The sequence below is a fragment of the Eschrichtius robustus genome, chromosome 21 (genome assembly GCF_028021215.1).
Source record: "Eschrichtius robustus isolate mEscRob2 chromosome 21, mEscRob2.pri, whole genome shotgun sequence".
Classification (NCBI taxonomy): Eukaryota; Metazoa; Chordata; class Mammalia; order Artiodactyla; family Eschrichtiidae; genus Eschrichtius; species Eschrichtius robustus.
The window spans coordinates 17919708-17936606 of record NC_090844.1 but is presented as its reverse complement, the minus strand read 5'-3'; the positions used below and the strand labels follow the sequence as shown (position 1 = coordinate 17936606).

Below are 16899 nucleotides of genomic sequence, written 5' to 3'. Positions count from 1 at the left end.
GCTGACAGTGGGTATGATGGTTTGGATCATTGTCTGCTCTTGGAAAAACAGTCTCTGTCCTCCAGACCAAATAGAATCACCTTCAAAATCCTTGCATATTTTCACTGCATAGTCGTTTGCTGATGAGACAACACACCAGAGCCCAGGCAGGGACAGTAAATGCAGACATGTGTCAAAGAATAAGTATGAGTGGATTTTTTTCAGCAATGAAAGAACCTTCTAGAAATGAGAGTAAGGTTGTCATAACCATTTACATAAGGAACATATCTTTTTCAATGCTTTAAAGGAAAAGTTACTAAATTTTACAAAAGTAAATATCAAATTATATTACATTAGACACAAATATCTTATTTTTTCTCATTCTCCTGTTGCCACTCTACTTCCATATATCAGTGTATCTCCACAAAAACATATTTAACAAAAGCACGGGATTCTTTTCTCTTTATTGACTATATGATACACCTGCTAGGATTTAATAAATGTTTATTTAACAACGATTCATTAAATTGACCCAGCATGTTTTTACATTGCTTTTTCCCATCTCGTTATATTTCTGCAAAGTCGGTTTTGTATCATAGCTTTTGCAATCAGTATTTTATCAGTTGTGCGTAGTTAAGACTGTTTGCCAAGGACATTGCCTAACCTGTCAATTCAGAGAAGAGTTTCTGACGTCTGCATTTCTGTTACTCAAAAGCAAATGAATGCTTGACAAGTGACAGCTTTGTCTTATTTGCTCAGGGCAACGCAGAAAAACTGAACATGAAATACTTTCCATTTTTAATAGGAAAGAGGCAGTAGCAATCAGACCTTCTCTGATTAAAGCTGTATGTTTCTGTAAACAGTTCTGCTTCCCATGTAATCTGGAGTGAATTAAATTCACTTTTCTATTGACAAGATGAGGGTCACTCATTTATCCATTTTGGGTAATTGTTACTAATAAAACTTTTCACTATTTTTAGCATTTCAAAGAAGGTTGTTTATCAGTTGGCTTGCTTATTCTTTTTTATTTTTATGCTATCTTGTGTTTGTGTGTGACCATATTACCAAAAAAAGGGTTAAAAGAATAAAAAGCTCACCCACAGTCGTATCACTCTCCTTTCTTCTTAGTTTTCCTTGCTTCCTTCCAGATTCCTTTGCAATAGTTGTAGAATTTGTCTTTTATTCATAACATGTGAGGTTAATCAATCACTTTATCAAGAGTGTTTCATTTAATTAATGACTAACAGGTGTGCCTCATTCTGTATATCAGTTGTTTCCTAAAGTTGTGTATGACATGTCCCATTTTCCTGTGATCTTAAATCATTACTAAAATTCAGTGGGTCTTCATTTCTTAGCAATTTTCAGTTGGCAGTTCTCGATCTTTGCACATCTCTGTTGTATAAAAATGCTTAAATATTATTGAAGGTCAGTATTTATAAATCCCTTCAATTGCCATCCTCCCACCTCAGTTGGCCTTTGTATAACTCCAAATTTTCACTTGATTCTTTTTTAAGCAAAACACTTCTCTCCCTTATCTTCTAGATGTGTTATATGAAAAATAGCTATTTAAGGGCTAGGTAAGGGTAGAAATTGATACACATTTGATTTATGGAAGTTTGATAGATTTTGACTTTGGAAGTGCAAGTATGGGCAAAATGGGAGATGTCATCTGTTTTTGCCGATTTTTCAACAAGTATTTGTGAAGTGCCATGCTTGGCACTGTGCCAGGTGGTGTGGAAGATACTGATGTATAAAACTTTATTTTTATTATCAAGGAACTTTTCACTCATTTTCATTTTTCTTTAGGATTTTTCTCTAGATTCTTTGAATCAGCTGCTTTCAACATCAAGGACTTGCATTTATATTGATGTGTGAATAATGTTGAGTGAGTTAGCTTTATATACTAGGGTTAACATGAAACTGGATTATTCATATCCCAGAAATGTTTTTCTCTTATGAGCAACAAGTCATTGAGATTCAGTATAGAAAATTTATTATACTACTATTTTTAAATTAAGTTTTAATAATAGTTTTCTTTCATAGAGATTAAGGTTGAGAAATATTCAAGGCTTTATTTCATAGGATAGAAAGCTCTAAGTTCTTCAGAGAAGATGTCAAGCTGTGATCTCATGAGTTTAAGTTATTGATAATGCGTATAACAAGATTGAAGGGATAATATTCAGCCTCTGTAGATCATTGTGCAATCAGGGTAAACATGACTCTGAACTTCTAAAAGTTAAATACATTTAACTTTATTGACTGAGAAGCTGCATGTACTATTATATTCCCTATTCCTCAGTTATTTCTTAGTCTTCTGAGTTATATGTCTCCATAGTCAAGGCCATATAGTGCCTTTTAATTTTTATATTTCTTTTGTATATAAGTTGTACATAGTCATTGGAGGTAAATTTAGAAACATATTAGCTATATAATATATATTGTACACTACCAATATTACTGTTAATATTTTGGTATATTTTGCTTCAGACGTTTTGCTGTAATATGTGTATTTTTTTCCTTACTAAGTCCATGTTTTATAACCTGACCATTTTTTTTTTCAGTGTTAGGTTGTTTGGGCCTGTAAGGTATGGGGAGTGAGACCTTCTGTCTACCTTATTCATTCCATTTAAAAAAGAACATATCATACTTGGCATGGACTTTGACTTTATTTATTTAGAAATTGCAAGTAAATATGAATAAGCATGTGTGTTTTATTACAAATTCATACTTAAAGCATAAGTGAATAGCAGTTTTATTTAGAAAACTCTAAGCATGTTTTGGGGGGAATTTTTTTAATTCTAAAAGGTTCAAGTGGCTCCACATTAAAATGAAACAGAATGAAATGAAAGCAGAGCTCACACATATTTGATAAAGCTGTAGACCACATAATGATGGCGTTTTTACCTGCTTTTAGGCAATACCTAGAACGTAAGTCTGGTAAAGCTGGAGGCCATACCAGCGTTCCACACCATTCTAGACATAATCTTGGCACAATCCCTGGCGTGTAATAAGGCCTAAAAAAATATGAGTTCAAGGAATGATTGAAGAAAAGAGACAGAGAACCAGAAAGATGAGGTGATTTACCCCTTTGCTTGAAGCAACGACAAATAAGCCATCTCTTGGAATATATTTCTATCGGCATATCCTTAAAAATTGCAACAACAAACAAAAATGGCAAATCTTTTTAATCGCCCAAGGCTCCTATTCCTTTGCTCCCCAAATAAGTCATTTGTGGCAGATCCTTCTAAAAGGCCACGTCAGAGTGAGCTCTGAGAAAATCACAGCTTTGGCTCATTCAACCCTCCTTCTGATTGCTCCGGGCCGCACCTCCAGCAAGGAGTAAAAGCAATCAGGTGCCACAGCTGTGCGGAGAAGCTGGGCGGGTAACTGGATGGATGACGGTTCCAGATCAGCTTTTAATCCCCTCCCTTCTCTCCTTCAGGTTGCCATCTTCAGAATGATTCCCTGCAGAGCAGCGCTGTCTTTTGCGCGATGTCTGATCCGGAGAAAAATCGTCACTCTGGACAGTCTAGAAGATACCAAACTGTGCCGCTGCTTATCCACCATGGACCTCATTGCCCTGGGCGTTGGAAGCACTCTGGGTGCCGGGGTTTATGTCCTCGCTGGCGAGGTTGCCAAAGCGGATTCTGGCCCCAGCATCGTGGTCTCCTTCCTCATCGCTGCGCTGGCTTCCGTGATGGCAGGCCTCTGCTATGCTGAATTTGGGGCCCGAGTTCCCAAGACTGGGTCTGCCTATTTGTACACTTACGTTACTGTCGGAGAACTGTGGGCCTTCATCACTGGCTGGAATCTCATTTTATCTTATGTGATAGGTATGTTTCCAAAAAATCAACCTGATTGGGTAAAATGGTAGAAATGGCACTCCTGAGTCAGCGGCCTTAGGGTTCCGTGATAGGTCTGCATTAATTAGCGACTAGGTGATCAGAGTGTATCTATTGATCCCTGCGTGTCTCATTTTTCTCATCTCTAAATAAAGTGTCTCCTTCTAATTGCAAAATTCGGTGATTCTGCTTCATCTCTGAATATGCCATCTCTTAGTGGGTTTGACAACCTTTCTTAAAAAACGATAGTTCTTTAATGCAAATAAAATTACATGATTCCACAGTTATGGACTTGAGCATTTGATTGCTATTGTATAATTATAAAGTTATCAAGATAATTTTATATGTGATTAAAATGTTCAATTCTGTCTGAACTAACCCATGTTTATCCTAGAATAGAGTAGCAAAAGATGTTATGTTAATTTTCTCCCACTGACTTTGTATTCACTGAACGTTCTATGTTTTGGAAGGAACATCAAGTGTTGCAAGGGCTTGGAGTGGCACCTTTGATGAACTTCTTAGCAAACAGATTGGTCAGTTTTTCAGGACATACTTCAAAATGAATTATACTGGCCTTGCAGAGTATCCTGACTTTTTTGCTGTATGCCTTATATTACTTCTAGCAGGTAAGAAAACTAATTACACTTCTCGCTGAGATGAGCCGGACTAGTTGTCCCAGGAAAATAGGTTACCACTGAATTTGGGACCTGAGTTCCAAGGCTAGGCAGCATATTTACAGACATAAGTTACTATTGGACATCTGTGGGCTTTGTGACTAGCTAGAATCACATTTTATCTTCTGTGATAAGTATGTTTCAAAAATAAATCTAAATTACATGGAACGGTAGAAATAGTACTTCTGAGTCAATGATACCTGGAATGCACTAAATAATCAGATAAGGTACATAAATTTTATAATACTAATTGGAGATTTGCAGGAATGGCAACAGAGCTTCAATAAGGAAGGATATAAAATTTTTGACATTATTTCATCTTGTTAGTTACAACTAAGGATATTTGCAAGCATACTGTTTCTAGAAGAAATTCTTTCTATTTATGCCTATATAACGTAGACATCTGGTTGAAAAGGGAGCATATTCAAACCACCCGTCATTTTTTTTAATGTAGACATTATGGAGACAAACATACTTGATACTGGAATTTTCCTGTTTTCATCAGTTGTGTAGCATAACAGTTTAGAAAGGCATAGGAATTAGAGTGACCAGGTTTTCAGTTCTACTCTGCCACTTCCTATCTTTAGAACACTGAGTGACTTAATCTTTCCATGACTCAGTCTGTTCATCCATAAAATGAGGACTTCAGTGTTTATCTTGTGCAGGCTTTTTGCTTGATGCATAGTAAGCACTTAGATGGCAGGTAGTTTTATTTTGTAAGCATAGCTCATCCCTGCTGTCCCCTGATATTTGTTTTAATTATTTGAGCATTTTCAATTTTGATTGTCATCCTACCTGGCACTCCTGCTTAGATCCATCAAGGATTGCACTAAGAATAAAGTCCACGTTTGTTCCCATTTCCTGCCTGATAGACCCTTGCTTTCCTGTCCAATCTTATCACTAGCTACTTTCTCCCTATCTTTCTATAATTTTTCCTTATAAAATTACATAATTAAAAAAATAACTTTACCCTTTAAAATGTTAGCCACTAATTTAATGTTTTAGGTAGGGATATGGTTAGGGACATGAACAAAATTTATAGGTCCAAGTTATTTGGCATTTTCCTTCTAATGTCAAGAAAAATTGCATGAATTGTTTTTCAACAGGTGATAGGTTTTATTTGTTTTGGTTTCTCAAACGCCTAGCTAATATTAAATTAGTTACATCACATTTTATTTAAGGATGGTTTCAGTGACCTTAAATATTCAGCTTTAATCTCTAAACGATGAGAAGCATGTAGTTATGACACAGTTTCAGTCATTAAATTCCATGGCAAGACTCAGGCCTTGGCCTGCATCTTATGTCCCGTGTTCATCAACCATCATGTCTTTTCTTTCAGGACAGGCTAAGATTACATGATAACTTTGTTCTTAGAAACTTCAAAGACCGAAACACCTCCTGCTGTTATCTTTATTCATATTGTAATGCCAAATGTCTTGTCAACTGAGGCTGTTGTTTTATTAAAGATACAAGGGAAGTGTATGCAGCATTTAGATGAGAAGGCTAATTTACTGGTGGGAGCTGGGGATCTCAGAATGGAGAGTGCACTTGGGGTATTGGGAAACTTTTATAAAACTTGGCAGTGGCTTTGTTATTTTCCCAAATGTATAGTAGTATAGTGTATATTTCCAAGGTGTAGAGTTGTGTAGTGTTTCCTAATCTGACAGATAGTTACAGAGTCAGTAATTGTACTGACAGAGTCAATAACTGTACTGACCATAGTTTTCCTTTATATTAATATAGTTGTATTCTCATATAATTCTGGGAATTATACAGGTAGGAGAATGAAATTCAGCTTTTCTCATCTCTAATTGGATAATTTTGCTTATTTGATCATGGGTGGTACTGATACAGGGAAGAAGCAAGTATGTACGTGATATAAGCCTTTCGTCACAGTTATTTCCCCAAGAGTAAAAAGTAAACTTTCTTTGATCCATAATTCATATCTTATACAAGATGTATTAAAGATATAGATATGATAGATATAATCATGAAAGTACTGGAAGGAAACAAAGGTGAATGTTTTGGGGTTAATATTAGGGAAAATCTTTCTAGAGGTAGAAACTAAAGAGGAAAAATTTATATTCTAAAACTTTCTTACATGTTTAATCAACACTAAGATTAAAAGTACATGATAAATTGGGGAAAACATGCTATATACATATACAGTGAGAGAGCTTATAGCATTAGTATATAAATAAGTCTTATAAATCAATATGAATAAGAATAGCCTAATGGGAAAAAATGGACAATTTAAACTGGGCCAAACTTTCTGGAGACTGTTTTGATGGTATGAACCAAAAGTCTTATATAAAGTGTATACCGTTGATATGGTATTACCTTATAGGAAATTATTGTAAAGAAATAATTAGAAAGTGTAAAAAGATATTTATAAAAGGATGATTAGGTCAGTACTGTTTATAGTTGTAAGAAGCTAACAGTAACCTGATTGTCTGTAAATATAGGAGTAAAATGTAGTGTCTCCATACAGTAGAAGAGTATGTGACTGTTAAAAATGAGGTTATATGTTTGTTGACACGTAAATGTGTGCCTGTGTGTCTTTGTGTGTGTGTGTGTGCAAAATTCTGGAAAGAAAATTACACTTGATCTTTATTTCCTTTCTTTTTTTTTCTTTTCTGTATCTCCAAGTTACTTGAATAGGAAATTGATTGCATTTACAATCCGAATATAAAAATAAAGCTATTAAAATGAATATGGATTTAACAAAATATTTTTTGTCATGACAATTGAATAATTATTTTGTTTAATGTATTCTGTAAATATGAGGCAGACAGTATGATTAGTTTTTACTTTAAAAATTTTTCAGCCATTAACCTTGAAATGGCTTTTTAGAACAGCATTTCATTAAAATTAAGTTACTTTACCTACCCATTGATAATAAAAGCCAGTTACTAAATTTATTCATTTATGGGAGAGTTTGGGATCTCCTGGCTATGAGCACAGTCTGCATTCTGAAATCAAGTTAGTTTTATTCACAGTTAGGTGACTAAGAACTCTCAATAGAAAGGGATAAATGTCAGTTAAATATATGAATGCTGGTGAAATGATATCCTAAAGCTTGTAACTGTCTCAAAATGCTGTTGCCTTTTCCTAAAGGTTAGGTAAACATTAAAATACTCTCTCTTTTTCCATAGGTCTTTTATCTTTTGGAGTAAAAGAGTCTGCTTGGGTGAATAAAGTCTTCACAGCCATTAATATCCTGGTCCTTCTCTTTGTTATGGTCGCTGGGTTTGTGAAAGGAAACGTGGCAAACTGGAAGATTAGTGAAGAGTTTCTCAAAAATATATCTGCAAGTGCCAGGTAAAATATTCGGGTTTTTCCCCTCCTATTTTGAGTTTTTAAAAATATTTGCTTGCTTTTGTCTTATGTTACATTTTCCTCTAGAACAACTGTTCTCAAACTTTTTGCTGCAGAGAGCTTTCTGAAGGTTTGTTCTATTTCAAGACTGTTCTTCCTGAATGCATAGGTGTGCTCACTACTGAGCAGCTGTTTAAAGCCATGTAGTTGCTGGTTCTTAACCTCAAGCGTGGCTCCAGTTTTAAGGAGGAGCAAGGAGAGGTCCTAACCATTGGAAGGATGGTTTTTTCCCTCCAAAGATTTATCACCTCAAAATAACCATGAGCATTTTTGAGTCATGCATCCTTTAGTTTTTCCTTTGGGGACACTATTTGGTTCCATTGCATTCTTTCAACCATGTAGTAATTTTCAGGCCTGCTGATTTTTTGGAGAATGTTATTGATTGCATAAGCAGAACTGTCTATGCATTTCACTTTAAACCTGATCATCTCAAATATTAAATTAATTATACGTGAAAGGTTTCATCCTAAGATTTATTTAAGCATAATATTCCTATGTGTAAATAAGATTACAAAAATGTCTATTACATGAAGTGATGTACATGTACCTGTTTTTCTTTACATATGCTGTTTGTAGCCATTCTGTTGAGGCAAAAATTTAGTATCCTCTGGTTTTATATAATTTGAAACATGTAATAGAATATTCAACTTCAGTATTATTAATCAAGATTAGAGAATTTTATTTCACCTCGTCAAAAGTCCTCTTAGTAAATTTTTCAGATGTGCAGTCTGCCCCACTGTCCACGAGAAGAGAAAGTTTCTTGTCTTTATTTCAGATCATGGCCCATATATGGGGTCTCTGTTCTCAAAATCCTGCCTGGCTATGAGTTCCAGCCAGAGTGGATCTGAGTCTTCTGCTTATGCTAATGATCAGCCTCTAGTTGAGTGCTGGTAACCAGAGAGGGGTGCCACTATTGAGAACACCACCACATCCGCTAGGATAGGGTGAAAAAAATCAGAGTTTACCTTCAGTTTTGTACACATCAGCTTCCAAGGGCTGGTGAACACAATAACCTTCCGAGGCTGTAGTTTGAGACAAATTGCTTGAAGAAGCAGTTTTCTAGGAAAATGACTTTCCAATGTGCTTCTCCTCTTCCTTAGGGAGCCACCTTCTGAAAATGGAACAAGTATCTATGGGGCTGGTGGCTTTATGCCTTATGGCTTTGCAGGAACTTTGGCTGGGGCTGCAACCTGCTTTTATGCCTTTGTGGGATTTGACTGCATTGCAACAACTGGTAAGAGCAGACTCTTGGCTCTATGTCGAAGGAAAAATTGTTCTTTGAACCACATGAGTACCCATAGGTGACAGCAGAGGTTCAAGGGAAGAGAGTGGAATTTGGGATAATAAGGGCTGGTTCCAGACCCAGAAGTAACACCTGCTGTATAAAAAGAAAATTAGTGAAACTCTCTGAGCTTTGGTTTCCATATTGGTAAAATCAGGAGAGCAGTACCTACCTCTCAGATGTTATGGAGGTTACCTGCAATGCCTACCTCTCAGATGTTATGAAGGGTACCTAAGATTATGAAAGATACTTTGCAAGTTGTCAACTACCTTATAAGTGTCGGTCATAATTACTACCCTTAACCTTTGGTCTATCACCGTGAGTAACAACAATGACCATGCTCTTAAATTGCTTCTTCTTTAACAGGACAAAATATGTTGTGGTAATTCTTTTCTCTTTATCCTGTACAACAAAGTAATCATGCTACAATTAATTAGTCCCTAAATGCTTCCTCTGGGTTCACATTATTGCATGGCCTTATAATTGACCATATTTTGGGTGTTTCAAATGCCAAATCGTATTAGAAAGATTGAAAAAGTGCTGTTTTGTATTAAAACTAACATTTAATATAAATCAATGCACTGAGTAGAAGTTTGTCTTCATATATATGGAAGCCTTCATAATTAAGGGCCTGCAGAATGCCATGATGTGTAATCTCTGTGGAGGAATCATTTTCCAAATGGATTAAGACTTCTGTTCTCGGGCTTCCCTGGTGGCGCAGTGGTTGAGAATCTGCCTGCCAATGCAGGGGACACGGGTTCGAGCCCTGGTCTGGGAAGATCCCACATGCCGCAGAGCAACTGGGCCCGTGAGCCACAATTGCTGAGCCTGCGCGTCTGGAGCCTGTGCTCCGCAGCGGGAGGCCGCGACAGTGAAAGGCCCGCGCACCGCGGTGAAGAGTGGCCCCCGCTCGCCACAACTAGAGAAAGCCCTCGCACAGAAACGAAGACCCAACACAGTCAGAAATAAATTAAAAAAAAAAAAAAAAGACTCTGTTCTCTCTCTAAACATTTAATAGTGATGGGATAGCATATTTTTTCTTTCGGAAATGGGAAACTGACTTGCAGGATTTCTTGCTTTCTCTTCTTGCCTCTGGGCTTTGATCTTTATGTGACAGCACAGGACCCTCAAGAAGAGAAGAAACGTCATGTAGCATAGACGGAGCAAGCTGAGAAAACAGAAGGGACAGAGCCAAGTAGAATTACTATGAAGGAGAAGAAGAATTCATGTTTTACCTATTCATGTTTTATTAAATATGCAAATCTTTTGTTTATGTTTCCTTAGGTGAGGAAGTCCGGAATCCTCAGAAAGCTATTCCTATTGGAATTGTGACTTCTCTGCTCGTTTGCTTTATGGCCTATTTTGGGGTCTCAGCAGCTTTAACACTGATGATGCCATACTACCTCCTCGATGAGAAAAGCCCGCTTCCTGTAGCGTTTGAGTATGTTGGATGGGGTCCAGCCAAATATGTCGTTGCAGCAGGCTCCCTCTGTGCTTTGTCAACAAGGTACATTGCACTGCGTTTGGGGCAGGGCTGTCTGGGCTACTGCAAAGGTAGTCAGTGCCTAAAGAATTGCTTTTGTATGTTTTAAAAATAATCCTAATAGGAGGAACACATTATACAACTGTATTCTCTGAATAGTTCGCCCAAATTGCCATATCAAAATCTTAAGTGATAAAAACATTTCCCCCGTCAGTTAAAAGTCAGTTTTTCAAGATAATGATGATCCAAGCTTCTGTGGATATATATGGCATTTATACACATTTATATATTTCATACATATTCATATATATATGTACTGTAAAACTTTACAATGCTTATACTAGTATGTTTCCCTGCTGGCTTTGGTGTTACTTGTAGTGCTACAGACAATTGAGACCTTATGTGCAGACTTGACATTTTCTGCCGTCTTTTAAAATAATATCAAGTCTGTAATGAGTGGAAGCTATATGCTGTGGCATTGTTAAGTATAATATGCTTTTTATTATGAAGCACTGAGACTTTTTCCTCTCAGCACTGATCAGAGTGAACTTGGTGTAGAAATGGAAATTACTGTTCTCAAATTAATGGTGGAAATTTGCATAAATCTATGCGAAAAGAATAGTTGAATCTCAAGTATTCAGATTTTCAGTAGCTGCTTATTTTAATATTTTACGATTCATTTCTCAAGTTTCCTGAGCTACTCATTTTAATTTAACATGTGATCATAAGATATTTCATTTGAGTTTTATATTGTGCTATACTTAGAGCATTCTTACAAAGAGAAAAATTAATCTCTGCTTGATTACTAATTTTTTGAAGTGAAAATAATTTTCTAAAAGTCTGAAATCGGAAAAAGAAATTTTTTTGTATAATTCATCAGCCTAGCTGTTTTTCCCCTCACACTCTCTTTTATTTTGTATTCAAGATAATATTAAGCAGCAATTAGAAATTACCCCTGTTGGTTTCTTAGCCATCTGCCAGTGTTGAGGTTTATTCTAAATAGTTTCAAACAGTTTCAAAAATCTGAACTGTGGTGATACCTTGCCACCATGGTCTTAGAAGAGAGATGGACAAAGATTTATTTGTGGCCAAGCTCAACCCAGCTTTATTAAAAGATAAAGAAGACAGATTTAAAAATTATATTTTACTTACTTTCTCTTTAAATGGTTATTTTTTACAACTAATTCATGTACAGAATGATGCAGCCAGTAAACGCACAAGTAATTCAAAACATCTAAAGCAAAAATCATTTTCTTTAACTGCACTGTTACTAACGTTTAATTGCGGCTGTTTTTATGTACTAAATTTACAGTGAGTTGATTTTGTTTTTGTCTTTTTCTGTCTTGATTATCTTATGATGCTAAGAATTATTAATTTGATCAAAGATCACACTATATGAGGAAAAATAATGGTAAAATAAATATGAAAAATGTGTAGTTATTGAATAAATGAAGTGACTATACTATAAAATCAAATTACTTAATCTTTTCTGTAATTACATATCAATTTATAAATTTTATTTTCTAAGTTAAAAATGTCTTAATGATACAATTGGGGTTTTTTTTAAGTCTTAATTCCTTAGTTTTAATTTAGTAGTAATCATGGGCCTGCACAATTATTTGCAGTATTGTTTTTAGTCTGATAACTGTGCTGGGCAAATATCTGTAAGAGAATAATAAGTAGCACAATGGTTAATTGGTATCTATTTTTAAATGCCCAATCATAATACATTTTAAAAATAACAAGACTTCATAATCACAGCTGTGATGCTGAGTTTTATACGATTACTTAATTTCAGTTCTGGGGTGTAATCTTGCATGAATGTGTTTGCCATACTGCATGTGTTTGCTTTTTATTCAGTCTTCTTGGATCCATTTTCCCAATGCCTCGTGTAATCTATGCTATGGCGGAGGATGGGTTGCTTTTCAAATGTCTAGCTCAAATCAATTCCAAAACGAAGACACCAATAATTGCTACTTTATCATCGGGTGCGGTGGCAGGTGAGAGAGTTGACTTTTATTAAGTAAAGGGGGATCTTTTTTCATCGAGGATTCTGGAAGAGAAATGGAAAATTAGGTCGTTTTCTGTTTTGATATATATAAAGATTAATAACTTTTTTGTGATTATTTCCGATTTTGAAATTTTTTTTGCTATAGGTTCTGTACTTTAGTGTGTCCAGTCTTTACCAGTATATACTCATCTAGAATAATACTTGTAATAACTCACATGTGGATTATGAATTTTTCTGTTCTAGTCTTCTGGGTTCCATGTTTCCTTTGCCCCGAATTCTGTTTGCCATGGCCCGGGATGGTTTACTGTTTAGATTTCTTGCCAGAGTGAGTAAGAGGCAGTCACCAGTAGCTGCCACATTGACTGCAGGGGTCATCTCTGGTAAGCTTTACAAACATAGGATTCTTCAACATTGGACTTGAGCATTTTATGCGCATGCATGGACTTATAAAGAGGGTCTGCTTGCTGTGCATGTAAGTTAAGAACAAAATCACTGATAAATTAGGGTATGAACATTGGAATCACATCTGCAAATTGTGGTGGTGGTGCTCTCCCAAAATTCATAACTGACCCTTTGGGATTTGGTCCTATTTCATTATCTTAACCTTTGGGGCTTCTAACAAATGCGCAAAGGTTTGTAATGGTTCTTCACCATATATCAGCTATCAAATGCTTTTCAGATCGATGAAAGACCACATAAAATTATTTATTGACACACAAAATGTTAATTAAAGAATGATTACTTAATACTTGAATTGTTAATTAAAAATAATGATTCAATATTTTCTTTTTCGTCCAGGATTTAAGTTGAACATTGCTAAACGACCATAGGATTTTTGAAAAGCTAAAGTTTACCCATTCTTAATTAAATATAAGAAATGTCAGAGATAATTTATACTTGGTCATTGTTATCACCGCCCTCAGTATGGTGGCTAACCCCACTTCCTGGGCCGTCATGGTTCTCTAAGAGTTACTAATACCTATACGGTCATAAACCCCATTAGGAATCTATTTTTCCTTTCAACAGTTTTGATATTAAGTCATGTTAAAAAAAAAACAACAACAAACTCCATTTGCCTACCTTTTGGCATGTCATAATATCCATGTAAAATGCTTTTGGACAGATTCTTTTTTTTTCTCACAGTTTTTAAAAATTTTTTTAATACATCTTTGTTGGAGTATAATTGCTTCACAATACTGTGTTAGTTTCTGTTGTACAACAGAGTGAATCAGCCATATGCATACATATATCCCCGTATTCCCTCCCTCTTGAGCCTCCTTCCCACCCTCCCTATCCCACCCCTCTAGGTACTCGCAAAGCACCGAGCTGACCTCTCTGTGCTATGCTGCTGCTTCCCACTAGCTATCTATTTTACATTTGGTAGTGTATATATGTCGATGCTTCTCTCACTTCACCCCAGTTTCCCCCCTCCCCGTGTCCTCAAGTCCATTCTCTGTGTCTGTGTCTTTATTCCTGCCCTGCCACTAGGTTCATCAGGACCATTTTTTTTTTAAGTGTCCATATACATGCATTAGCATACAGTATATGTTTTTCTCTTTCTGACTTACTTCACTCTGTATGACAGACTCTAGATCCATCCACCTCACTACAAATAACACAATTTCGTTTCTTTTTATAGCTGAGTAATATTCCATTGTATATATGTGCCCCATCTTCTTTATCCATTCATCTGTTGGTGGACATTTAGGTTGCTTCCATGTCCTGGTTATTGTAAATAGTGCTGCGATGAACATTGTGGTACATGACTCTTTTTGAATTATGGTTTTCTCAGGGTATATGCCCAGTAGTGGGATTGCTGGGTCGTATGGTAGTTCTATTTTTAGTTTTTTAAGGAACCTCCTTACTGTTCTCCATAGTGATTGTATCAATTTACATTCCCACCAACAGTGCAGGAGGGTTCCCTTTTCACCACATCCTTTCCAGCATTTATTGTTTCTAGATTTTTTGATAATGGCCATTCTGACTGGTGTGAGGTGATACCTCATTGTAGTTTTTATTTGCATTTCTCTAATAATTAGTGTTGAGCATCTTTTCACATGCCTCTTGGCCATCTGTATGTCTTCTTTGATGAAATGTCTGTTTAGGTCTTCTGCCCATTTTTTAATTGGGTTGTTTGTTTTTTTGATATTGAACTCCATGAACTGTTTGTATATTTTGGAGATTAATCCTTTGTCTGTTGTTTCATTTGCACTTATTTTCTCCCATTCTGAGGGTTGTCTTTTTGTCTTGTTTGTGGTTTCCTTTGCTGTGCAAAAGCTTTTAGGTTTCATTAGGTCCCATTTATTTATTTTTGTTTTTATTTCCATTATTCTAGGAGGTGGGTCAAAAAAGATCTTGCTGTGCTTTATGTTAAAGAGTGTTTTTCCTATGTTTTCCTCTAAGAGTTTTATAGTGTCTGGTCTTACATTTAGGTCTTTAATCCATTTTGAGTTTATTTTTGTGTATGGTGTTAGGGAGCATTCTAATTTCATTCTTTTACATGTGGCTGTCCAGTTTTCCAAGCACCACTTATTGAAGAGGCTGCCTTCTCTCCATTGTATGTTCTTGTCTCCTTTGTCGTAAATTAGGTGACCATATTTGCATAGGTTTACCTCTGGGCTTTCTATCCTGATCTATATTTCTGTTTTTGTGCCAGTACCATACTGTCTTGATTACTGTAGCTTTGTAGTATAGTTCGAAGACAGGGAGCCTGATTCCTCCAGCTCCGTTTTTCTTTCTCCAGATTGCTTTGGCTATTTGGGGTCTTTTGTGTTTCCATACAAATTGTAAAATTTTTTGTTCTAATTCTGCAAAGAATGACATCGGTAGTTTGATAGGGATTGCATTGAATCTGTAGGTTGCTTTGGGTAGTATAGTCATTTTCACAATATTGATTCTTCCAACCCAAGAACATGGTATATTTCTCCATCTGTTTATGTCATCTTTGTTTCTTTCATCAGTGTTTTATAGTTTTCTGAGTACAAGTCTTTTGCCTCCTTAGGTAGGTTGATTCCTAGGTATTTTATTCTTTTTGTTGTGATGGTAAATGGGATTGTTTCCTTAATTTCTCTTTCTGATTTTTTGTTGTTAGTGTATAGGAATGCCAGAGATTTCTGTGCATTAATTTTGTATCCTGCAACCTTACCAGATTCATTGATTAGTTCTAGTAGTTTTCTGGTGGCATCTTTAGGATTTTCTATGTATAGTATCATGTCATCTGCAAACAGTGACAGTTTTACTTCTTCTTTTCCAATTTGTATTTCTTTTATTTCTTTTTTTCTCTGCTTGCTGTGGCTAGGACTTCCAAAACTATGTTGAATAAGAGTAGCAAGAGTGGACATCTTTGTCTTGTTCCTGATCTTAGTGGAAATGTTTTCAGTTTTTCACCATTGAGTGTGATGTTTGCTGTGGGTTTTGGCCTTTATTATGTTGAGGTAGGTTCCCGCTATGCCCATTTTCTGGAGAGTTTTTATCATAAATGGGTGTTGAATTTTGTCAAAAGCTTTTTCTGCATCTATTGAAATGATCATATGGTTTTTGTTCCTTAATTTGTTAATGTGGTGTATCCCATTGATTGATTTGCGTATATTGAAAAATCCTTGCATTTCTGGGATAAATCCCACTTGATCATGGTGTATGATCCTTTTAATATGTTGTTGGATTCTGTTTGCTAGTATTTTGTTCCAGATTTTTGCATCTATGTTCATCAGTGATATTGCTCTATAATTTTCTTTTTCTGTGATATCTTTTTCTGGTTTTGGTATCAGGGTTATGGTGGCTTCATAGAAAGAATTTGGGAGTGTTCCTCCCTCTGCAATTTTTTGGAAGAACTTGAGAAAGATCGGTGTTAGCTCTTCTCTAAATGTTTAATAGAATTCACCCGTGAAGCCATCTGGTCCTGGACTTTTGTTTGTTGGAAGATTTTTAATTACAGTTTCAATTTCATTACTTGTGATAGGTCTGTTTATAGTTTCTAATTCTTCCTGGTTCAGTACCTTTCCAAGAATTTGTCCATTTCTTCGTGGTTGCCCATTTTATTGGCATATAGTTGTTTGTAGTAGTCTCTTATAGTCCTTTGTATTTCTGCAGTGTCAATTGTGATTTCTCCTTTTTCATTTCTAATTTTATTGATTTGTGTCCTCTCCCTTTCTTTCTTGATGGCTCTGCTAAGGGTTTATCAATTTTGTTTATCTTCTCAAAGAACCAGCTTTCAGTTTTATTGATCTTTGTTATCGTTTTCTTCGTTTCTA

The 16899-nt window shown here is 35.8% G+C and overlaps 1 protein-coding gene across 4 annotated transcripts in view; it reads left to right on the top strand.

The window, feature by feature from the left end:
• Nucleotides 1-16899, top strand: part of SLC7A2 (solute carrier family 7 member 2) — a 71809-nt gene that overhangs the window by 38448 nt on the left and 16462 nt on the right. For all 4 annotated transcript variants that reach the window (XM_068532392.1, XM_068532395.1, XM_068532394.1 and 1 more), the window contains exons 2-7: nt 3422-3812; nt 4292-4447; nt 7651-7816; nt 8974-9107; nt 10440-10662; nt 12499-12638. In XM_068532392.1, coding sequence (XP_068388493.1) covers nt 3437-3812; nt 4292-4447; nt 7651-7816; nt 8974-9107; nt 10440-10662; nt 12499-12638 — 1195 coding nt within the window. In that variant the 5' untranslated portion in view covers nt 3422-3436. The remainder of the gene's footprint in view (nt 1-3421; nt 3813-4291; nt 4448-7650; nt 7817-8973; nt 9108-10439; nt 10663-12498; nt 12639-16899) is intronic.